The sequence below is a fragment of the Alligator sinensis genome, unplaced genomic scaffold (assembly GCF_000455745.1).
Source record: "Alligator sinensis unplaced genomic scaffold, ASM45574v1 scaffold156_1, whole genome shotgun sequence".
In the NCBI taxonomy this organism is placed as follows: Eukaryota; Metazoa; Chordata; order Crocodylia; family Alligatoridae; genus Alligator; species Alligator sinensis.
Genome location: NW_005841844.1, coordinates 79,990 through 97,310, shown reverse-complemented (window position 1 = coordinate 97,310; position 17,321 = coordinate 79,990). Strand labels below are relative to the sequence as shown.

General features: G+C 48.1%; 1 protein-coding gene across 11 annotated transcripts in view; it reads left to right on the top strand.

The window, feature by feature from the left end:
• The first annotated feature begins 8,430 nt into the window (after window positions 1–8,430).
• Window positions 8,431–17,321, top strand: part of SLC4A9 (solute carrier family 4 member 9) — a 75,280-nt gene continuing 66,389 nt past the window's right edge. For 3 of the 11 annotated variants that reach the window (XM_025205806.1, XM_025205829.1, XM_025205811.1), the window contains exon 1: window positions 8,454–8,863. In XM_025205806.1, coding sequence (XP_025061591.1) covers window positions 8,538–8,863 — 326 coding nt within the window. In that variant the 5' untranslated portion in view covers window positions 8,454–8,537. Of the gene's footprint in view, window positions 8,864–17,321 lie in introns of all 11 variants that reach the window. The other 8 variants (XR_003094396.1, XR_003094395.1, XM_025205835.1 and 5 more) reach the window with 6 other exon arrangements.

Here is a 17,321-nt window from a genome sequence, read left to right as displayed (position 1 = left end):
GGGGAGGAGCCATGGTCATGGAAGTCCAAGGGACTGAGAGAAAAGAAAAGTGAGTGGGAAAACAAAGGAGCAATAGAAGTACTAGAACATGATCTTATAGGTTTGTAGAAATCTCCATAAATCCACAGAGAGGCAGTTCTAAGGGGGCAGTATATAATGAATGGCTGATCAGAGCCCAAATCTGATGCCTTATTGCCAATCTAGGAGAAGATTCCCTACTCCTTAATAATCTAGTAGTGGGGTCTGACATGCAAGGTCATAGCTCACAATAGTCCATGAGCTAAATCCAAGAACATGAAATATCCCCTTTCCAGTCACATAAAATGCAACATCCAATATATAATGGTCTGGCAGAGGGTCGTGTTGAGAGCATCATATGGGCAAAATCCCCAAAGAGCACTATCCAATAACACCAGGAACTCAGTAATGAACCTATGGGAGATTATGGGTTAGCCAGAGGTTGCTGAGGAGGATAGAGGGATATTAATAAGGAGGAGAGATAAGACATTATAGGCTCGTTTTCTCACGGAGTGATCCTCAGAGGGATAATGGGAGATACACTGTTGTTGGAGCTGCACCTGTTCCTTTTGGAAACAGTGCCAATGATCCCCTGGGTGAAGTGCTGTAGACAGGCTCCATCCTGTGACAGAATGGAAGATTACACCCTGGCCACCACTACAATGATTTAAATGTTCACAGGTACCTCTGAGTTGCCCCAGTGTGTAATCATCTATGTGGCACTTAACTTCCCATCCCTGCCATCTTGTGGCTTCTGCCAGGCTCAGACTATTCTGGCCATCTCCCTTGGGGCTTCCTCCCCACTAGAGTCATTCATGTCTTCAGGGCAGGGGGCCAAAAAGAAGCCTCCATTTGGAACCCATCAAAGTAACACAATCAGCCCAAGGAATTGCTAGGAAAGCAAAGCTCATAAAGGAGCTCTGTGGTGGAAAGGAGCTCTTGGGTGGAAGGAGGGATCCGGGGGCGAAGTGCCAACATATTATACACAAACATCCTGTAAAAGATGCCAGGGGAAATTGGTGAACTACCAGTGAACTTTGGGATGCTGTATCGAGATCCCTGTGTTGGCGTGTAGAGGGGATAGGCCTACCTGTGGGGCTCTGGTGAAACCAATGGCTAGGATAACAAGCGCACATCTGGGCATCCCAATAACAGATCAATTGGAAGGAATTAAGAAGAGAGCCACAAAAATTATTAAAGATCCTGGTTTATTCCTGGTCTTGTGAGCACTACCACAATACAAATAGGACAGAACTAGTAATGAAAGGGCCCATGAGAAAGATGAAAAGCAATAAATACGAATCTGAGACCTCTTTACTGCTATAGGTACCATGTGGGTCCTGAGGAGGGAGAGGGGCTATTTATGGTAGACCAAATAATTTAGCTAAAAAAGTACTGGAACATCCTCTGGTCCGGTGGATAAGACCCTAGCCTGGGTTCCAGGAAATCAGTGTTGTAATTCAGGCTCTTCCACTGACCTACTACATGGCCTTGGGTGAGTCACTTCTCAACTTTCTTCCTTTCCCCTCCTTTCCTGGGCTATTTTCATTGAAAGGTTTTTGCAGAGAGTAACTGCCTCTCACTGTGTCTTGGCTAGGAGTTTTCTGTGCTAGTGCAGGACTGTCCAACTCCAGAATGGCTGCATTCTATGTGGGGACCCCCCTACAGTGCACTGTAGCACACCATGCTATACCACGCAGATGTCGCCCTATTTCATGGGAGCTCCAGGCACCTGAAAGCTGCAGGGTCCCTGGGCCCTGTGGACTGTGCTGCTTTGTCTGACCCCCAGGGATGGGAGCAGGAAGCAGAAGCTGGAGGAGGGAGGGGGAAGCCCACAGATGCCAGTGGCAGCAGTAGTAGCTGGAGCTGTGCAGGAGGCAGTGCTTATGCAGGAACTTGTGGGCCCCAGATTAGTTTCTCATCTTGTGAGCCATGAGTTGGACAGCTCTGTGCTATTGCTTTACAAACAGTAATATTAGGAGCAACTCATGAGCTGAGGGAAGATAATTATAGGGGCAAAAGTAGAGGAGGGCTGGGGGATAGATGCAAGGCAAGGATCAGAGGAAGATAAATATTTGGTATAAATGGCTTGAGGGGCTGTAGCTTTGGGGTAATAGGTGAGACAAGAGGAGATCAGTACAGGAAAAATGGGTAGACTCTGGGCTACAGCTACAGGGGCCATGGGATGAAATTTACAAAAGAAATATCCTCTGAATAGCAAGAAAACCTCCTACAAGTGAGATCTTTCAGACTATGAAACATTCACCCACAGGAATTAATAGAAGTTCCATCCCATGAGTCAGTTGGACAGCCCTGATTTACAGTATCCTATATGTCCCTTTGTTGCCCAGATGGAACACATCTCCCCACATGATCACCGGTAGATGCATTTCAGGCTGCTTCCTGCACCGGTTTCACACAGGCTAGGCTGGTTACAGTGCAAACATTCCTTGTTTGCTCATGTGTTTTGGGGCATGCTGTGGTATTTGCACTGTACACAACCAGGCAACTTGTTTGCAAAGTTATTTTGTAGAAATTTGTAGCAAAATCCAGGGCAGAATGTTATGTCCAAGTGAGTCAGTGTATTGTAACAACACTACAGGTCCCTCTCAAGTCAGACTTGTCTCACAGAGACAATACCAAGGTCTGATCAATGTTGTGGTGTTGTGTGCTGCCAGGTTTTACTACCCTGATAACCCTGTTAATGATGGGCCTGGACACTGAGGTCTTGTCCTCATGCTGTCTGGGGTAATACATGATGATCCATTCACAGCATTCACAGTCAGCTTCAATCAGTACAGTTGTGCACAACACTTCCCCAGGCCCAGGAGAGCCACTCTTGTGGGAACACCCAGTTCTTTGTATTATGCCACTTGAGAGCCTTAGCCAAGATGGTGAATGGTGATGCACTTTAGTCTGGTGTCTCCTAGGTGACTGATAATGAGGGACAACTGGAGCTCCACCTGCCATGGAAACCAAGCACAGAGCTGTCTAAGCGAACAGTGAAAGCCCTGAATAGGGGTGTACAGTCCTTTACTTCCCAAAGATTTCCTTCTTTACCCTCTTTCTCCTTCTCTGTATTACTCATTTTGTTCCTCACCATCTCTGTTAGGGAAAGGGAGGGAGGTTTCTGAAGGACAGCTTTTAAATCAAGAGGCTCAGACAGGAAAATCTTGCAGGCAAGCGCTTGCAGCATTCTCTAAGCAAGCTAAGGAAGTATGGGCTGGATGGATGGACTGTAAGGTGGATAGAAAACTGGCTGGAACATCGGGCTCAGAGAGTAGTAATCAATGACTTGATGTCTAGTGTGCAGCCAGTATCAAGTGGAGTGCCCCAAGGGTTGGTCCTGGGGTTGGTTTTGTTCAATGTCTTCATCAAAAACCTGGAAGATGGAATAGAGTGCATTTTCAGCAAGTTTGCAGATGGCACCAAGGTTGCGGGGAGTAGTAAATATGCTAGAGGTAGGGATAGGATTCAGAGTGACTTAGAGAAATTGGAGGATTGGGCCAAAAGAAGTCTCATGAGGTTCAACAAGGACAAGTGCAAAATCCTGCACTTAGGATGGAAAAACCCCATGCACCAGTACAGGCTGGGGGCTAACTGGCTGGGCAGCAGCTCTGTAGAAAAGGACCTGGGGGTTACAGTGGACAGTAAGCTGAATATGAGCCAGCAGTGTGCCCTGGTTGCCAAGAAGGCTAACAACATACCGGGCTGCATTGGTAGGTGTCTTGCCAGTAGGCCAAAGGAAGTGATTATTCCCCTCTATTCAGCACTGATGAGGCTACATCTGGAGTACTGTGTTCAGTTTTGGACCCCCCACTACAGAAAGGATGTGGACGGATTGGAGAGAATCCAGCAGAGGGCAACAAAAAATGGTGAGGAAAGACTGAGGGAACTGGGCTTATTTAGTCTAGAGAAGAGGAGACTGAGAGGTTCTTTAACAGCGGCCTTCAACTACCTGAAGGGAGGCTCGGAAGAGGATGGAGCTAGACTGTTCTCAGTGGTGGCAGATGGCAGAACAAGGAGCAATGGTCTCTAGTTGCAGCAAGGGAAGTTTAGGTTAGATACTAGGAAGAATTTTCTCACTAGGAGGGTAGTAAACACCGGAACAGGTTACCCAGAGAGGTGGTGGGAGCTCCATCCTTTAAGGGTTTCAAAGCCTGGCTAGACAAAGCTTTAGCTGGGATGATCTAGTGGGAATGGTCCTGCTTTGAGCAGGGGGTTGGACTAGATGCCCTCCTGAGGTCTGTTCCAACCCTAACTTTCTATGATTCCATGACAATCTCAAGAGGCAAGACAGTGCCTGGGATGCAAGCTGGAGATCGGGGCCCACCATGATGCATCTGAATCTCTCATGGATGGCCTATAGCTATGGGAAGCCTGACCCATATCCAAGTTCTGGACTTTCACTACTGATACTCATCTGAGTTTAGTGCTGGTGAGAGATCTCAGATGGATAATCCTGATGAATGGGGTTCTTTATCCACGGAGCAGGGATAACATGGGAAATAGCAGATGCAGCTCCTTCCTCAGTTACCTCTCTAATTTGACTGGATCACCCATAGGATGTTGGAGAGAATTGTTGTGTCCTGTTCAGTCCCTGAATACCAATACATCACTATACCCAAAGAAGTGATGAGAAAGGGCTGCTGTTTAGTATTGACCAGATATACTTCAGCTTCAGTGACATTCAAAGAAGCATGATTCCTGCAAGCTAACACCAAACAACTTCAGAGGCTCCTGTTAGGTGGAGGCTCAGGAACTGTATCATGATATTAGTCTTGTGTAAAAGGCCAAGAGGGAGGATCCATGTCTTTCAGGCTTGTTTACCCAAACAAAGAAGCAGCTACACTATATTTACACACAACTAAGAAGAATGACAGTGGCTTGGCAATGATTAAACATCACTGTCTCGTGGCACTCCTACTGCAACCAGAAACACATAGCAGGAGTTTACCTGCTGCTTGGTTATCAGGACAGGAGGAAATGTGCTATAATTGATTCCCATTATCTCCATACTAGCAATAATGTAAGACACAGTGCTTTGGTTGCAGGGATTGTGTGTGTAATTCACAAAAGTAGCTTTAACTAGGCACTTCCCTTGCATTAGGTTTTGAATTGTCAATTTCTGCAGGGGCCATAAGATAGTATGGTGTCTCTCTCATCCGTCTGCTCTGCTCCAGATAAGTTGACCTCTCATTACCACTATTATTAGGCCAACAGTACAGCCCACTCTGATGAAGGAACTTTCTAAACATAAAAACCAGCACAGTCCCTGTACCAAAGAGCTTACAGTCTATAAAAACAAAACTAGATGAAGGAAGGCAGATGGGGCAGATGGTGATAAAGCATGCAAAAAACCATGGTGGAGGTAGGCACTATGTTAGCTTCATGGAAGTTTTAAGATGATTTGAGCAATCAAACCAATCTGCCTTGCAATCACTCCTTTTGAAAATGGAAATGGGTGCTTGAAAGCATAGATTTTTAGGCTCTTTAGGTCTCTGCCAAACTCAGACTTAGGTTGTACAAGCCTTCCCCCTCCCCCCCCCCATTTATTTGTGTGCATCCCTACCCTGTAACCTTCCAAGGAGCATAGACAAGAGCAGTGTATGTTGGCAAAATGGAGCACATATAACTGAATGGCAGGTGGGTAGGGGCAGCACACTAGGCTTTCCCCATTGTAGTAAAGAGTGAGGCATTTGTAAGTGCTTTGAGTATCAGTCCTAAAATTCATGCCATGCTGGAGGAACCACTGGCTTAGGGGAACAGTCCTTATTTCACAGTGCACTGAAAAACACATTCCTGCTTTGTCAAAATCAGAGAGACCAATGTATCCCATTTTGTACCAACGGGATTTAGTTTGTGCTGGCTTCCTTGTGCTTGTTGTAGTACTATCCAGCTCATATACTCAGCAGCACTGCTTGAGGTATAACAAATGAGCAGTAGTATAGTGTAATGCTGCTGTGGTGCCTGCATCAGTATTTATGAACAGAAGTTGAGGTGGGCTTCAGTGCTATTATAGCCATTTGCCCACTGGTGATTCTCTGACTTCCTCCATGGCTCCATTTCCTTTTACTCAGAGATAAGTCATCTCCATTCCTTGGAAATTCCTAGGAGAAAAATGATGCTGTAGAAGGACTGTGTGTTTAATTAGTGTGAACTGATCTTAGGATGACCACCTGGATGTTATCAGCAATACATACTTGCAAGATGATCATTAAAGTTTCAGCAATGCACAGAGTTTGGAATTGTTCTGATTTTTGGCTTTTTTACACTGAACCTTTACAAGTCAGGATTTTGCTTGCCTGTGGGAGCAACTGCCATTCTGGGGGCACAGCTGACACTAAATATGCCAGAAGAGTTGCACACACTGTACTTTCACAGAATCCTAGCTTGTAATTGTTCTTCCTGTGACATTTTTCAGAATCTAAAATAAAAATAATTGTAATAGCATAAATTCCTGCCTTTGAAAACTAAAGTGTAAGGGCAAGCTGTGTCAGAGGACTAGTGATAAAGAGCCTTACAAGTCTAGTCTAATACACCTTAGAATGGAGACAGCTCAAAATCATTACTTTGTGAAAACTGCTTGATAGCCTGGGTGAAATGGGTTGTTGCTTTCATGTCAGTTCTATCATTCAGATGCCCACATCAAACAAATAACTATCATAAAGCAAACCCCTTGGGAAGGAAAGTCCTACTATGTGTAGCTGAAAAGTGTGATGGACTGATAGGAGGCATTGCAGGGAATTCTATAGGGCAGGGATGGGCATGGTGGGTAGGTGCCAGCTGATGGTCACTACCATCAGATGCAACAGAAACCACACAACAGGGGTTTACCTGCTGCTTGGCAGGAGGAAATGAAACATATCCTTTATTCTTTCAAGATGCTGGGTGCCAGGCACTATGTATGGAATTTGCAAATGTGGACAGACATTGCAGTAACCTTTGGAAAACTGATATTTGCACCATCCTTCCAGTCTTCTCAAAGATGTTTATTTTTGGGGTCTTAAAGCCTATGTAGGGAGCCAGCAGACACCATCCTGAATGACCACAGCAAGGGACACATACTTCCTGCCATACACGCCATCCTGAATTGCCACAGAACTGAGGGCACATCCTTCCCTCTTGCACGCCAACCTGAATTGCCACAGCATTGTGGGTGTGCCCTTCCCCTGACACATACATCATCCGGAATGACCACAGCTGTGAGGACACACACTTCCCTCTTACGTATACCACAGAAGCCACAATTCTGAATTATCACAGAAGTGAGGTCAGCCTTTCTCCTCACAGACATGCGATCCTGAATGACCACACCATTGAGGGTGTGCTCTTTCCTGTGCACACTATCTTGAATTACCACAGCAGTGTGGTCATGGCCACCCCCCTCCCACACACTGCAAGGTCAGCCATCTTGAATTATCTTTGCCTGATGAGGGACGCCCTGGCTCCTCTATAAAATCTGGCTGGATTTTAAAGATGTTGTAGGTTGGAGCAAGGTGACATACATAGGAATCTGCAGTTCGGCCTCCCCTGAGGGAAATAAAGAAGCCAACTGGCTGTTCACAAAGATTAGTCTGTGTGAAGTAACTACAAAGTTCAAGCTTGTCCGCAGAAGGAAGGGATGTACAGCGACAGTTCCAGTTGTCTGGCTTGGCATTAAGACCTTTCTGTCAGACAGCTGATGTTGGTGGTGGGTTCTGGATGGTGAACTCCTTGCTAGAGCCATCAAACTGGAAATGAGACAAGAGACAAACACATGACATTGCCATCAGCAAGTCAGGCAGCGGCTGGTGTTTTGGCACAGGGTGAGCACCAAGAGTGAGTGGCATCCCTGCCCAGAAAGCACTGGTTCCACACCTTCCTTCCTGTCATGGGCCAGCAGGTCAGAGTGTGCCAGAACTGTCACAGGGCAGCACAAAATACAACTATTCCATAGCTAACAAGAGACGTGGAGAGAGACTGGAAGGAAAGAGAAAAGGGGATAGAATGAATAAGAGGAGATAAAGGAAGGTCTGTCCTCGGAATTTCACACCCAGTGGGGTTTGGTTCAGGTGGTTCAGGTTCATTTGAACCATTCGCAAAGCCTGACTCCTTTGGTCTTCACCTCTTTCACTCTCAGATGTCAGGTGGTTTCATTGCTACCCTGACTCCTCAGCTCAGATTTCAGTGCTTCCCGAGAACATCCCGAGCTACTGTCTGATCTTTCAAATTGGGTACATTTGTAAACAAGTGTTTAGATGGGTCAGCCCCAAGAGCTGCTCACATCCATGCCCAGTGACTGACTGGTTGGCTTGGGGCAGCATGAGCAAGCCATGGCTAGTGTTTGCCAGGCTAAGCTCCTTATTTTGATAACAGTGTTTTGGGCTGTGCTTCCAGGTGTTGAGCTGTGTTTGTCCTAAACAGGCTCCGGACTGTTATAAAGGCAGGATGACTGGAATCTCACGAGTTACTGCACTGCTCAGGGCGAGACGAGAATCAAGGACTCTGCTGCAGAGGAGTGTGGCATTCTGACACACATGGGGGAGCCGGTACCTGAACACCAGCTGTCTGATGCAATGAAAATGGAGGCAAGTGGGGGCCTCCTTCCCTGTGTGGGACCAGACACTGGTTTGGCCAGCAGCAAAGAGACTAGTCCAAATGAGCCCCACAGCAGAAACTCTGTGGTAATTTGCCAAGCAGTTGGCCGAAGTATCTTCACTTCCAGAGTCTCCACAGCAGCTGAGAGAGTTGGCTTCATGCTGCAACAGGAGGAGGAGAATGATGCAAGCTGCCCGCTGTTATTTATACAACTCAACGAGCTGCTCAACACGTCGGAGGGCCTGGAGTGGAAGCAGACTGCCAGGTAGGTACATAGGTGCAAAAGGCATTGCAGATAGTGAAGCTCTGTATGGAAACTCCTAATTTAGGAACAAGGGGATTGCCAGAGCAATATGGAACTGGCCCACAAGACCTGGTCTTCTGCCTCTGATGAAGTTCAAAGCTGGGTACTTCAGAGAAAGATCTAAAATCCCCATGACCCCCCTCATGGTGCAACATTATTTCATGGGGGAGAGTGGGGATTTTTTCCCTTCCTCACTGAAACATGATGATTATTCATAGGTAAGTTAGCTTGAAATGAAAGATGTTAAATTCTAACCTAGCTTCTGAAGGCTAACACGGGGGCTGTCTTGCAGGAAATTCTCCAGGCCAACATCAAATGACTCAGTTCACATGAAATTACTTGAAAATGACAGATTCTTGCCTCAGTCCTGTTCAGAAATGCTGCAGTTTATATATTGTTAAGAAAAGTTGTTTGTTTCTGTTTTAATAATAGTTGCCTTTTAATCCCACTATCTGACCCTTTCTGTCTCTGTGTGCTACAGGCCAGGGTAAAGGTTACCCCTTGGGTTATTCCTATTTAGAAAATCCACCTGATGTGACCTTGCAGTCTGTGCTCTCAGTTTGACCCCCCGCATTCTCAACCTAAGGTGCCTCAGCATGAATATTTCATGAAGAAGCCAAATGAAAAATGGGGTTATATTATTCAGCCAGTGTGAGAAGATGCAGATCAGGTTGCTGACATTTGGGGTAAAAATAAAATATGGTGCTAAGGGGGAGACTGCTACAGATAATGATGTGTGACCCAGCACTTTCCCTAGTAGATGTTGCTGTTATTATTGCAGAGAGATTCCATATTTCAACAACTTGTAAGTGAACTTTGTCTGAGCTACTTCCGAAAATAAAAATATCCTTAACTGCTATCAATGGGGAAGCTGAGGCACAAAGCAGCTACGTGACTAGCCCAGAGGCAGGGAAGGGGGATGGGACCACAGCTCAAGAGAATTTGACCCTCAGGCTTGTATTTGGCTGCTGCTGCCTCATGTACATGTATGCTTGAGCCTCCGTGCTCTGACCCTTGGTATGCATCTCATTCATTTTTAAGGTCACATTACACCCTGGATCTACATAGCTTGGTTCCCATAGATATTAGTGAGAGTGGCTTCTGTGGCTTAGGGTTTGAGGATGCAGCCTGTACAGCTAGTCCCCATGGAATGTTTTGTTTGGGTTTTTTTGGTAGATTTTATAGAAAAAGACACATTTCTGAATTTCTGCTACCCCCAAAACTGGGCAATCCAGACTTTTTACTTCATCCTTTCTTCAGGACTGCTCCACACATTATCCCAGTAGGTAGACTCACCTGCAGTACTGTCTACATTATGCAGGAAACACTGACAGTATCCAACATCTGTCCCTAAGGCACTCCTAGTGTGAAAAGCCAGAGGCATTATTCCAACTGAAATGTTTTGTGGAGTGCTGCTGCCATGGCTTATCAGTTTGTGCTGTAGTTCTCTCCCCCCAGGTCACTGCTGCTCTCCTCTTCCTTGTCTCTGATCCCCATCTAACTCCTCTCAACATATGCTACGTCCTCTACAAACCCATTGCCACTCCAGCTTCCACTCTACCCCCACTTGCATGTTTCAGATTCTTGACTCATGGTAAAGGCCCTACCTCCCCATCTGATTTCCTGTCACATCCTTTTCACCTCCCTTACTGCTCTAGCAGAGCCTACCACTTTTCCAATTCTTCCTTTACAGTCTTCTTCCACATGGCCTGCATGGATAGAGAGCAAATGCCCTCCCAACCCTGGTTGAGCAGATGACCAACATCTCCTCTTGCAATATCCCCCACCAAAGTCTTGCCATATAAAAAGTATACCTGAACCAAGCACTATGAACTGTTCCTTTCATCTAGCTCTCCTAGAGTGGGATATGTTATCTGCCCATTTAAACTCCTGGCTCCTGCATGCAAGGACTATGTCTTCTTCTCTTTTCGTATGACACCAAGCATACAGATGGAGCACAATGCACTCTAACAGTGTGTAATAATTACTGCTACTGTTAGGTGCCAAAAGCTTTACCACCATCAGGAAAATCTATAGAGACAGAAATATGACCAGTGCCTGACACTGCTCCAATCCCCGGCCCTGACACCATGTGCCTCCTTGCTCCATGAGGCGATGCCGAGGAGAGAGCAGTGTCCCCGAGCTGGAGGAGCCTCATTCGGGGCAGGCAGCGGCTCCTCCCCAAGGTGAGGCAAGGCAGGGATGGAGGCTGGGGTTGGGGGCTGGCGCGGGCTCCACTGGCTCCAGGGAAGTGCTCCACTCCCTGGCTCTGATGCGGGGGAGTGGAGCACTTCCCTGGAGCTGGCGGAGCCTGCGCCAGGCTCCCACCCTGACTTCTCCTGGTGTGCAGCCTTGAAAAGGCTGTGCGCAGCCACACTTTTAGTTTGTGTGGCTGCGCACACGCGCACCTTAGAGGGAACCTTGCTGACAATTGTCACTGGTAATGCTTCTAATATCTGACCCTAGTGCAGCCACTAAAAAGGGGAGTTACGTGATCAAACTAATGTGAATGGAAAGACATGTAGAGCAGAGTTCTATTCTATTTTATGTGCTTAAATGTTATTTTCCAGCTGTGTAGGTGGTCCTTTTGCCCTTTCTATGCAGTTTATGATTCTGTTATGCATGTAGCATGGATATACAAGCATCTACACAACTACTGAGCATATGCAGTAGCTTATGTACTAACCAGTAGGTACATAGCTACATGCATGCATACCTGAGCATAAGTCTAGAAAAAATGAGGACATGGGTGGCCCTCATGTTTCTATGCCAATAGGTAAGTGGTTTGGGCACTTGCCCAAATCTAAACTCAGTTGGGAGGAGATTTGAAGTAGCGTCTCTCTTAACTACTTTGCTACAGGTTTAGGCAGCACTTAATTACCTTACCATCCTTTCTCTTGGAGCTGAATCCCCAGTGTCCAGTGGGGAAGTTTCTGATCCACTGGGAAAAAGGGTTCAGGCTAGAACATACATCCTGCGTCTTGCTACAGAACCATCCACCTCATTGAACCCCACACCCTCCAATTTGTTCTTTTCTTCTTTGTTACACATCTGCCTCGCTTCGCTGACCAAAGAGCCAACCTCAAAAGCAGGCAGTCTCTACTATCTGACCAATAGCCTGGTGGTTAGAGTAGTGTGCTAGAAAGCCAAACAGATACAGGTTCAAACTTGGTTTGGGCTAGAACCAAGATGCCTTGCTTCAGGGGTAAGTGCTCTAACAACTCAGCTACTTAGGAACAATACTGGGGTAGTCCCTTCTCCCATAGGCTTTTGCCAAATATAATGTCCAGGTCTTGTACCCATATGCATGCATACATAGCTGTATACCTGCCTGGCTACTATTCATGTGTGCACTTATGGGTCCACAATGCAGGGAAATGGAATTGCAGACCAGCTGGAGAACTGCCACTTGGGCTCACAAAGTGGAATAGAATTCTGCTCTTACTGGCAGCATTTCATATGGATTGAAAGAAGCAATATCTAGGAGACCAGAGAAGGACTGGCTGATAACTAAGACAGGATATAACGAAGGCCTGAAGAGATTTGGTTGTGATGAAGTCAATGAAAGGAGGATTATAGGTAGGACTTAAACTGCAAGTATGGAGTAGAATGTTTAGAACAATACAATTAGGAATTCAGTCTTGGTTGCATTCAATTTCTTGAATGCCAAGTTGTCCAAGCAGAGTGGTGAGAAAGATAGGCTGAGACAGAGGAAGGGAAGGACACAGTTTCTTGATGAGGAGAGAGATTTGAAAATCCCCAGAACAACTGAAACCATAGATCTTCACACCAGCATAGATCCCATGGCCCAAATTCAGTTGGGCTGTGAGCATGTCTGGGGGCAAAAGGGGGTGCAGTTGAATGAGGCCAGAGTGAGTCTACATTGGAATAGTGTGCCTACTGAGAAGGAGGATAAAAGGGATGTTATCCCAGCTTGGATTCCTTTGAGATTCACTCAAAATTTGTTCTCTAGTCTGATAAACTGATACCAGAGTTCAGAAAACTGGGGACTTCTTTGCTGGGCCAAAAGCTGATGCTGCTAGAATCATGTAAATGTAAGGCTGGAAGGAAACTTAAGATCTCATATAGTTGAATACCCTGCAGGACCTTCTCTAAACAGGTTCATGATTAAAGTACTGCAAGTGCAATCCGGGTGGTACGTGGAAGGTACCCCTTCTCCAACTGAAGGGATGTCAGTGGGTGTGTGTATGTTGTGGGAGTATGGCTACCAAGCTGTAGGCCAGCTCATCTCCTTTTCCTACAGAGCAGAGCAGAGACCAAGAACCCAGTGATATTTAACTATTTACAGGTTTAATGATACAACATAATATAAAACTTATAACCATGAACTTTACACATATACATACATGTACATATATCTATATCTATATATCTATATCTATTCTAATATTATAAAAGCTGTGGTCTGTCTGTCTGTCTGCCTGTCTGTCCATTACGCTTTATTTGCACTCTGACTGGCTGTCTCAGCAGCCAATCAGAGTGCTCTCAGAGCGTTTGGCCTGCAGGTGGTGGCGGTGACACAGTGGACCGCCGACATGAAAGCAGGGACAACAGGGACAGAGGAGACGGGGGAGTGGGGACAGTGCAAAGGGGGTGGGGAACATTTCTGGACCCATGGCAGTGGCACGAGGGAGGTGGGAAATGGGCTCAGGCCCACCACGGCGTGGGGGAAGAGCAGGCCTTGATGCTGCCATAACAGTGGGAACAGAAGGGAAGGAACAGGAGAGCAAGGCCAGTACAGCTCCCGGGAGCCAGTGGTGATGGAGTGGACAGAGTGAAGGATGAGGCCAGCATCCCTGGCCTCGCCCCCCACCCCTGCTCCTTGGATGCGGCGGTGGCACAGGGTACTGGGTGGTGGCGCTCCGTCCACGCTCCCCACCCCCTGCCCATCATTCATGGGGAGGGGAGGCAAGCAGATGCAGGCCAGGTGGATGGGGGGCGGGGGAAGCAGGCCCAGACCCAAAACGGCAGCAGGAAGGGTAGGGAGGGCAGGCAGGGTGGTGGGGCATCATGCTGGGCCTGGCCCAGCCTAGCCCAGCCCGGCCTGACCCAGCCCTGCATCGGCAGTGGGGCAGGCCCAGCCCCAAAATGGCAATGGGCATAGCTGGGGAACTGCACCGGGCCCAGCCTGGCCCTACAATGGCATTGGGGTGGGGGTGCACAGGGCCCAGCCCAGTCCAGCCCTGTAACAGCAGCAGGCAGGGTGGGGGGAGAGGAGCACCAGGCCCAGCCCCACAACAGCAGCGGGCAGAGGAGGGGTATCACCAGGCCCAGCATGGCCCGGCCCCACGGCGGCAGAGAGGGTTGGGGAGCAGGCTCAACCCTGTGGCAGAGGGGAGGAAAGGGGGAGCAGGCCCTGCCCTGAAGGTGAAGGGGGGTGGGGGGGGCCAGAGGTAGGCCTCTGTCCCCGCTTACACCCCCCACCCCCTGTCATTCTTGATGGGCATTTGGCTAGTGTGTGTATGTGTATGTGTATGTATATATATATATACACACACACACACATACAGATAGATAGATAGATATACACATATATATACCTCTCTCTAGATATATACATACACATACACACACAAATGTTATTTACATATACAGGTTTACACAGGCAATAGCTCTTTTTAACCTTGAACTCAGGCACAGGCCTAATCATCTGCAGCCTTGCCCCCTTGACAGGCCCCTCCAAGCAGCAGGTGAAGGAGCACTTGATGATAAAACATAGGTTAGTCTACAAATCAATGACAGGAATATCACGGGCCAAGGAGGAATACTCCTCCTTGACCCGTGAGTGTAGGAGGGCCATTAGGAAGGCCAAGGCGGGGGTGGAGCTCAGGCTAGCAACCAGGACTAAGGACAACAAAAAGTCCTTCTTCAAATACATTGGGAGTAAGAAGCGGGCACCGGGTAATGTAGGGCCCCTGTTAGACTCAAATGGTAATCTTGTGGCTACGCCAGACGCGAAAGCCGAAATCTTTAACAAGTTCTTTGCCTCTGTTTTCTTGGACAGGGAACAGGACAGCTCTCCCACCACAGGTAAGGGCAATCTTGAGGAGAGCGCTGCCAGGCCTCGGGTCTGCGCAGAAGTAGTTAGGGATCTTCTGGAAGGGCTGGATGTTTTCAAATCTGCGGACCCTGATGCCCTCCACCCATGGGTGTTGAGGGAGCTGGTGGAGGTCATTACTGTGCCCCTGGCCTGGCTGTATGAGCAATCGTGGTCCACGGGCCAGGTGCCCAGAGATTGGAAACTAGCTAATGTGGTCCCCATCTATAAGAAAGGGAGGAAGGAGGACCTGGGAAATTATAGGCCCATAAGCCTCACATCGGTCTTGGGGAAAATCCTTGAAAAAATCATTAAGGAGCACATCTGTGAGGGGCCAGCAAGGGAGATCATGCCCAGGGGAAATCAACATGGGTTCATCAAAGGCAGGTCCTGCCAGACCAACCTGATGGCCTTTTATGACCAGGTAACTAAATCCCTGGATGATGGTGTCGCCATGGACGGAGTCTTTCTGGACTTTAAGAAGGCCTTTAACATTGTCTCTCACCCCATTCTCATTAATAAACTGAGCAACTGTGGCATTGATGCCTACACAGTTGGATGGGCCAAAAATTGGCTGATGGGGCGCACCCAGAGAGTGGTGGTGGACGGGTCGTACTTGACCTGGAGGGATGTGAATAGTGGGGTCACCCAGGGCTCGGTCCTGGGGCCTACACTGTTTAATATCTTCATCAGTGACTTGGACGAGGGGTGGAAAACACATTGTCCAAGTTTGCTGATGACACCAAGATGTGGGGAGAGGTAGGCACGCTCGAAGGGAGAGAGAGGCTACAATTAGACTTAGACTACAGAAGTGGGCAGATGGTAAAAGGATGGGGTTCAATGTAGATAAATGCAGGGTGCTGCACCTGGGGAGAAGGAATCCACAGCATACATACAAGCTGGGGAGCTCCCCCTTGTGAGCACGGAGGCAGAAAGGGATCTTGGAGTCATTATTGACTCCAAGATGAACATGAGCCGCCAATGCCAGACTGCAGCTAGCAAAGCCAACCACACCTTGTCGTGCATCCAAAGATGCATCTCAAGCTGGTCCAGAGAGGTGATACTCCCCCTCTACACGACATTGGTCCGGCCTTAACTGGAGTACTGCATTCAGTTCTGGGCACCGCACTTTAAGAAGGATGTGGCCTGCCTTGAGAGGGTTCAGAGGAGGGCCACCCGCTTGGTTGGAAGGCAACAGGGCAGGCCCTATGCGGAGAGGCTGAGGGACCTGAACCTGTTCAGCCTCAGCAAGCAGAGGCTGAGGAGGGTTTTGGTGGCTGCCTACAAACTCATTAGGGGAGATCAGCAGCAAATAGGAAGAGCCCTATTCTCCCCAGCAGCACCTGGGGTGACAAGGAATGATGGCCAGAGGCTGCTAGAGAATAGGTTCAGGTTAGAGATTAGGAGGCACTATTTCACTGTCAGGGTTGCTAGGATCTGGAACCAACTTCCTAGGGAAGTGGTCCTCGCTCCTACCTTGGGTAAATTCAAAAAGAGGTTGGATGAACACCTGTCTGGGGTCATGTGATCCCAGCGTGTGCTTCAACCAGTGGCAGGGGGTTAGACTAGATGATCTATTCAGGGCCCTTCTGACCCCTAACTACTATGAAACTATGAAATATCTGGCAGTGATGGGACAATAATTAAATGCATACAAGAAGGTTACACCAAATGAAATACACATATATACAGATAACCCACGCAATGAGTTCAGATATAAAGCAGCTTACAGTCCTTTACAGTACAACACTAAGGACACAGGGTTACAACAGGAATCCCAGCAGCATCAGGAACAGCAGCGGGCGGGGCTGGGGCACAGAGGCTGTGCCCAGAGAAGAAATAGCAACCCAGGGAAAGATCCCGATACTTAAGCGAACATCATTACCCTCTCCCAGGTCACTCAACTAGGAGCTCCTCAGGGGCTTCCCATTGATCATGGCAGTAAGGAAGTCCCCTCCAGCTCTCCGGCCCTGTGCACTGATCTGTGCATCACGGGACCTCTGCTGCTTGTAGAGTTGGGGACCCAAGCTACCTCGTGCAGTCCTGAAGTCCCATCAGCTCTCCAGCCCTGTGCACCAATCCATGCACTGAGGGCTCCTGCCTCATGCAGGGTTGGGGACCCATGCTACCTCATGCAGCCACCGAGGTCCCGTCTGCCTCCAGATCCTCCATGCACCGACCTGTGCACCATTGCCGTGGCTCCCTCCGCAGCAGGGCAGGGATGCAGCCACTTGCTGCTCCCCACTCAACGGAGGCATCTTCAGGGCACTTCTGGGGCCACTGCTCTGCCCCACTGGTCAGCTCCACCAGCTCTTCTCAAGCCCCGTCTTTGTCATTCCTTATCAAAGCTGCCCATGTGCT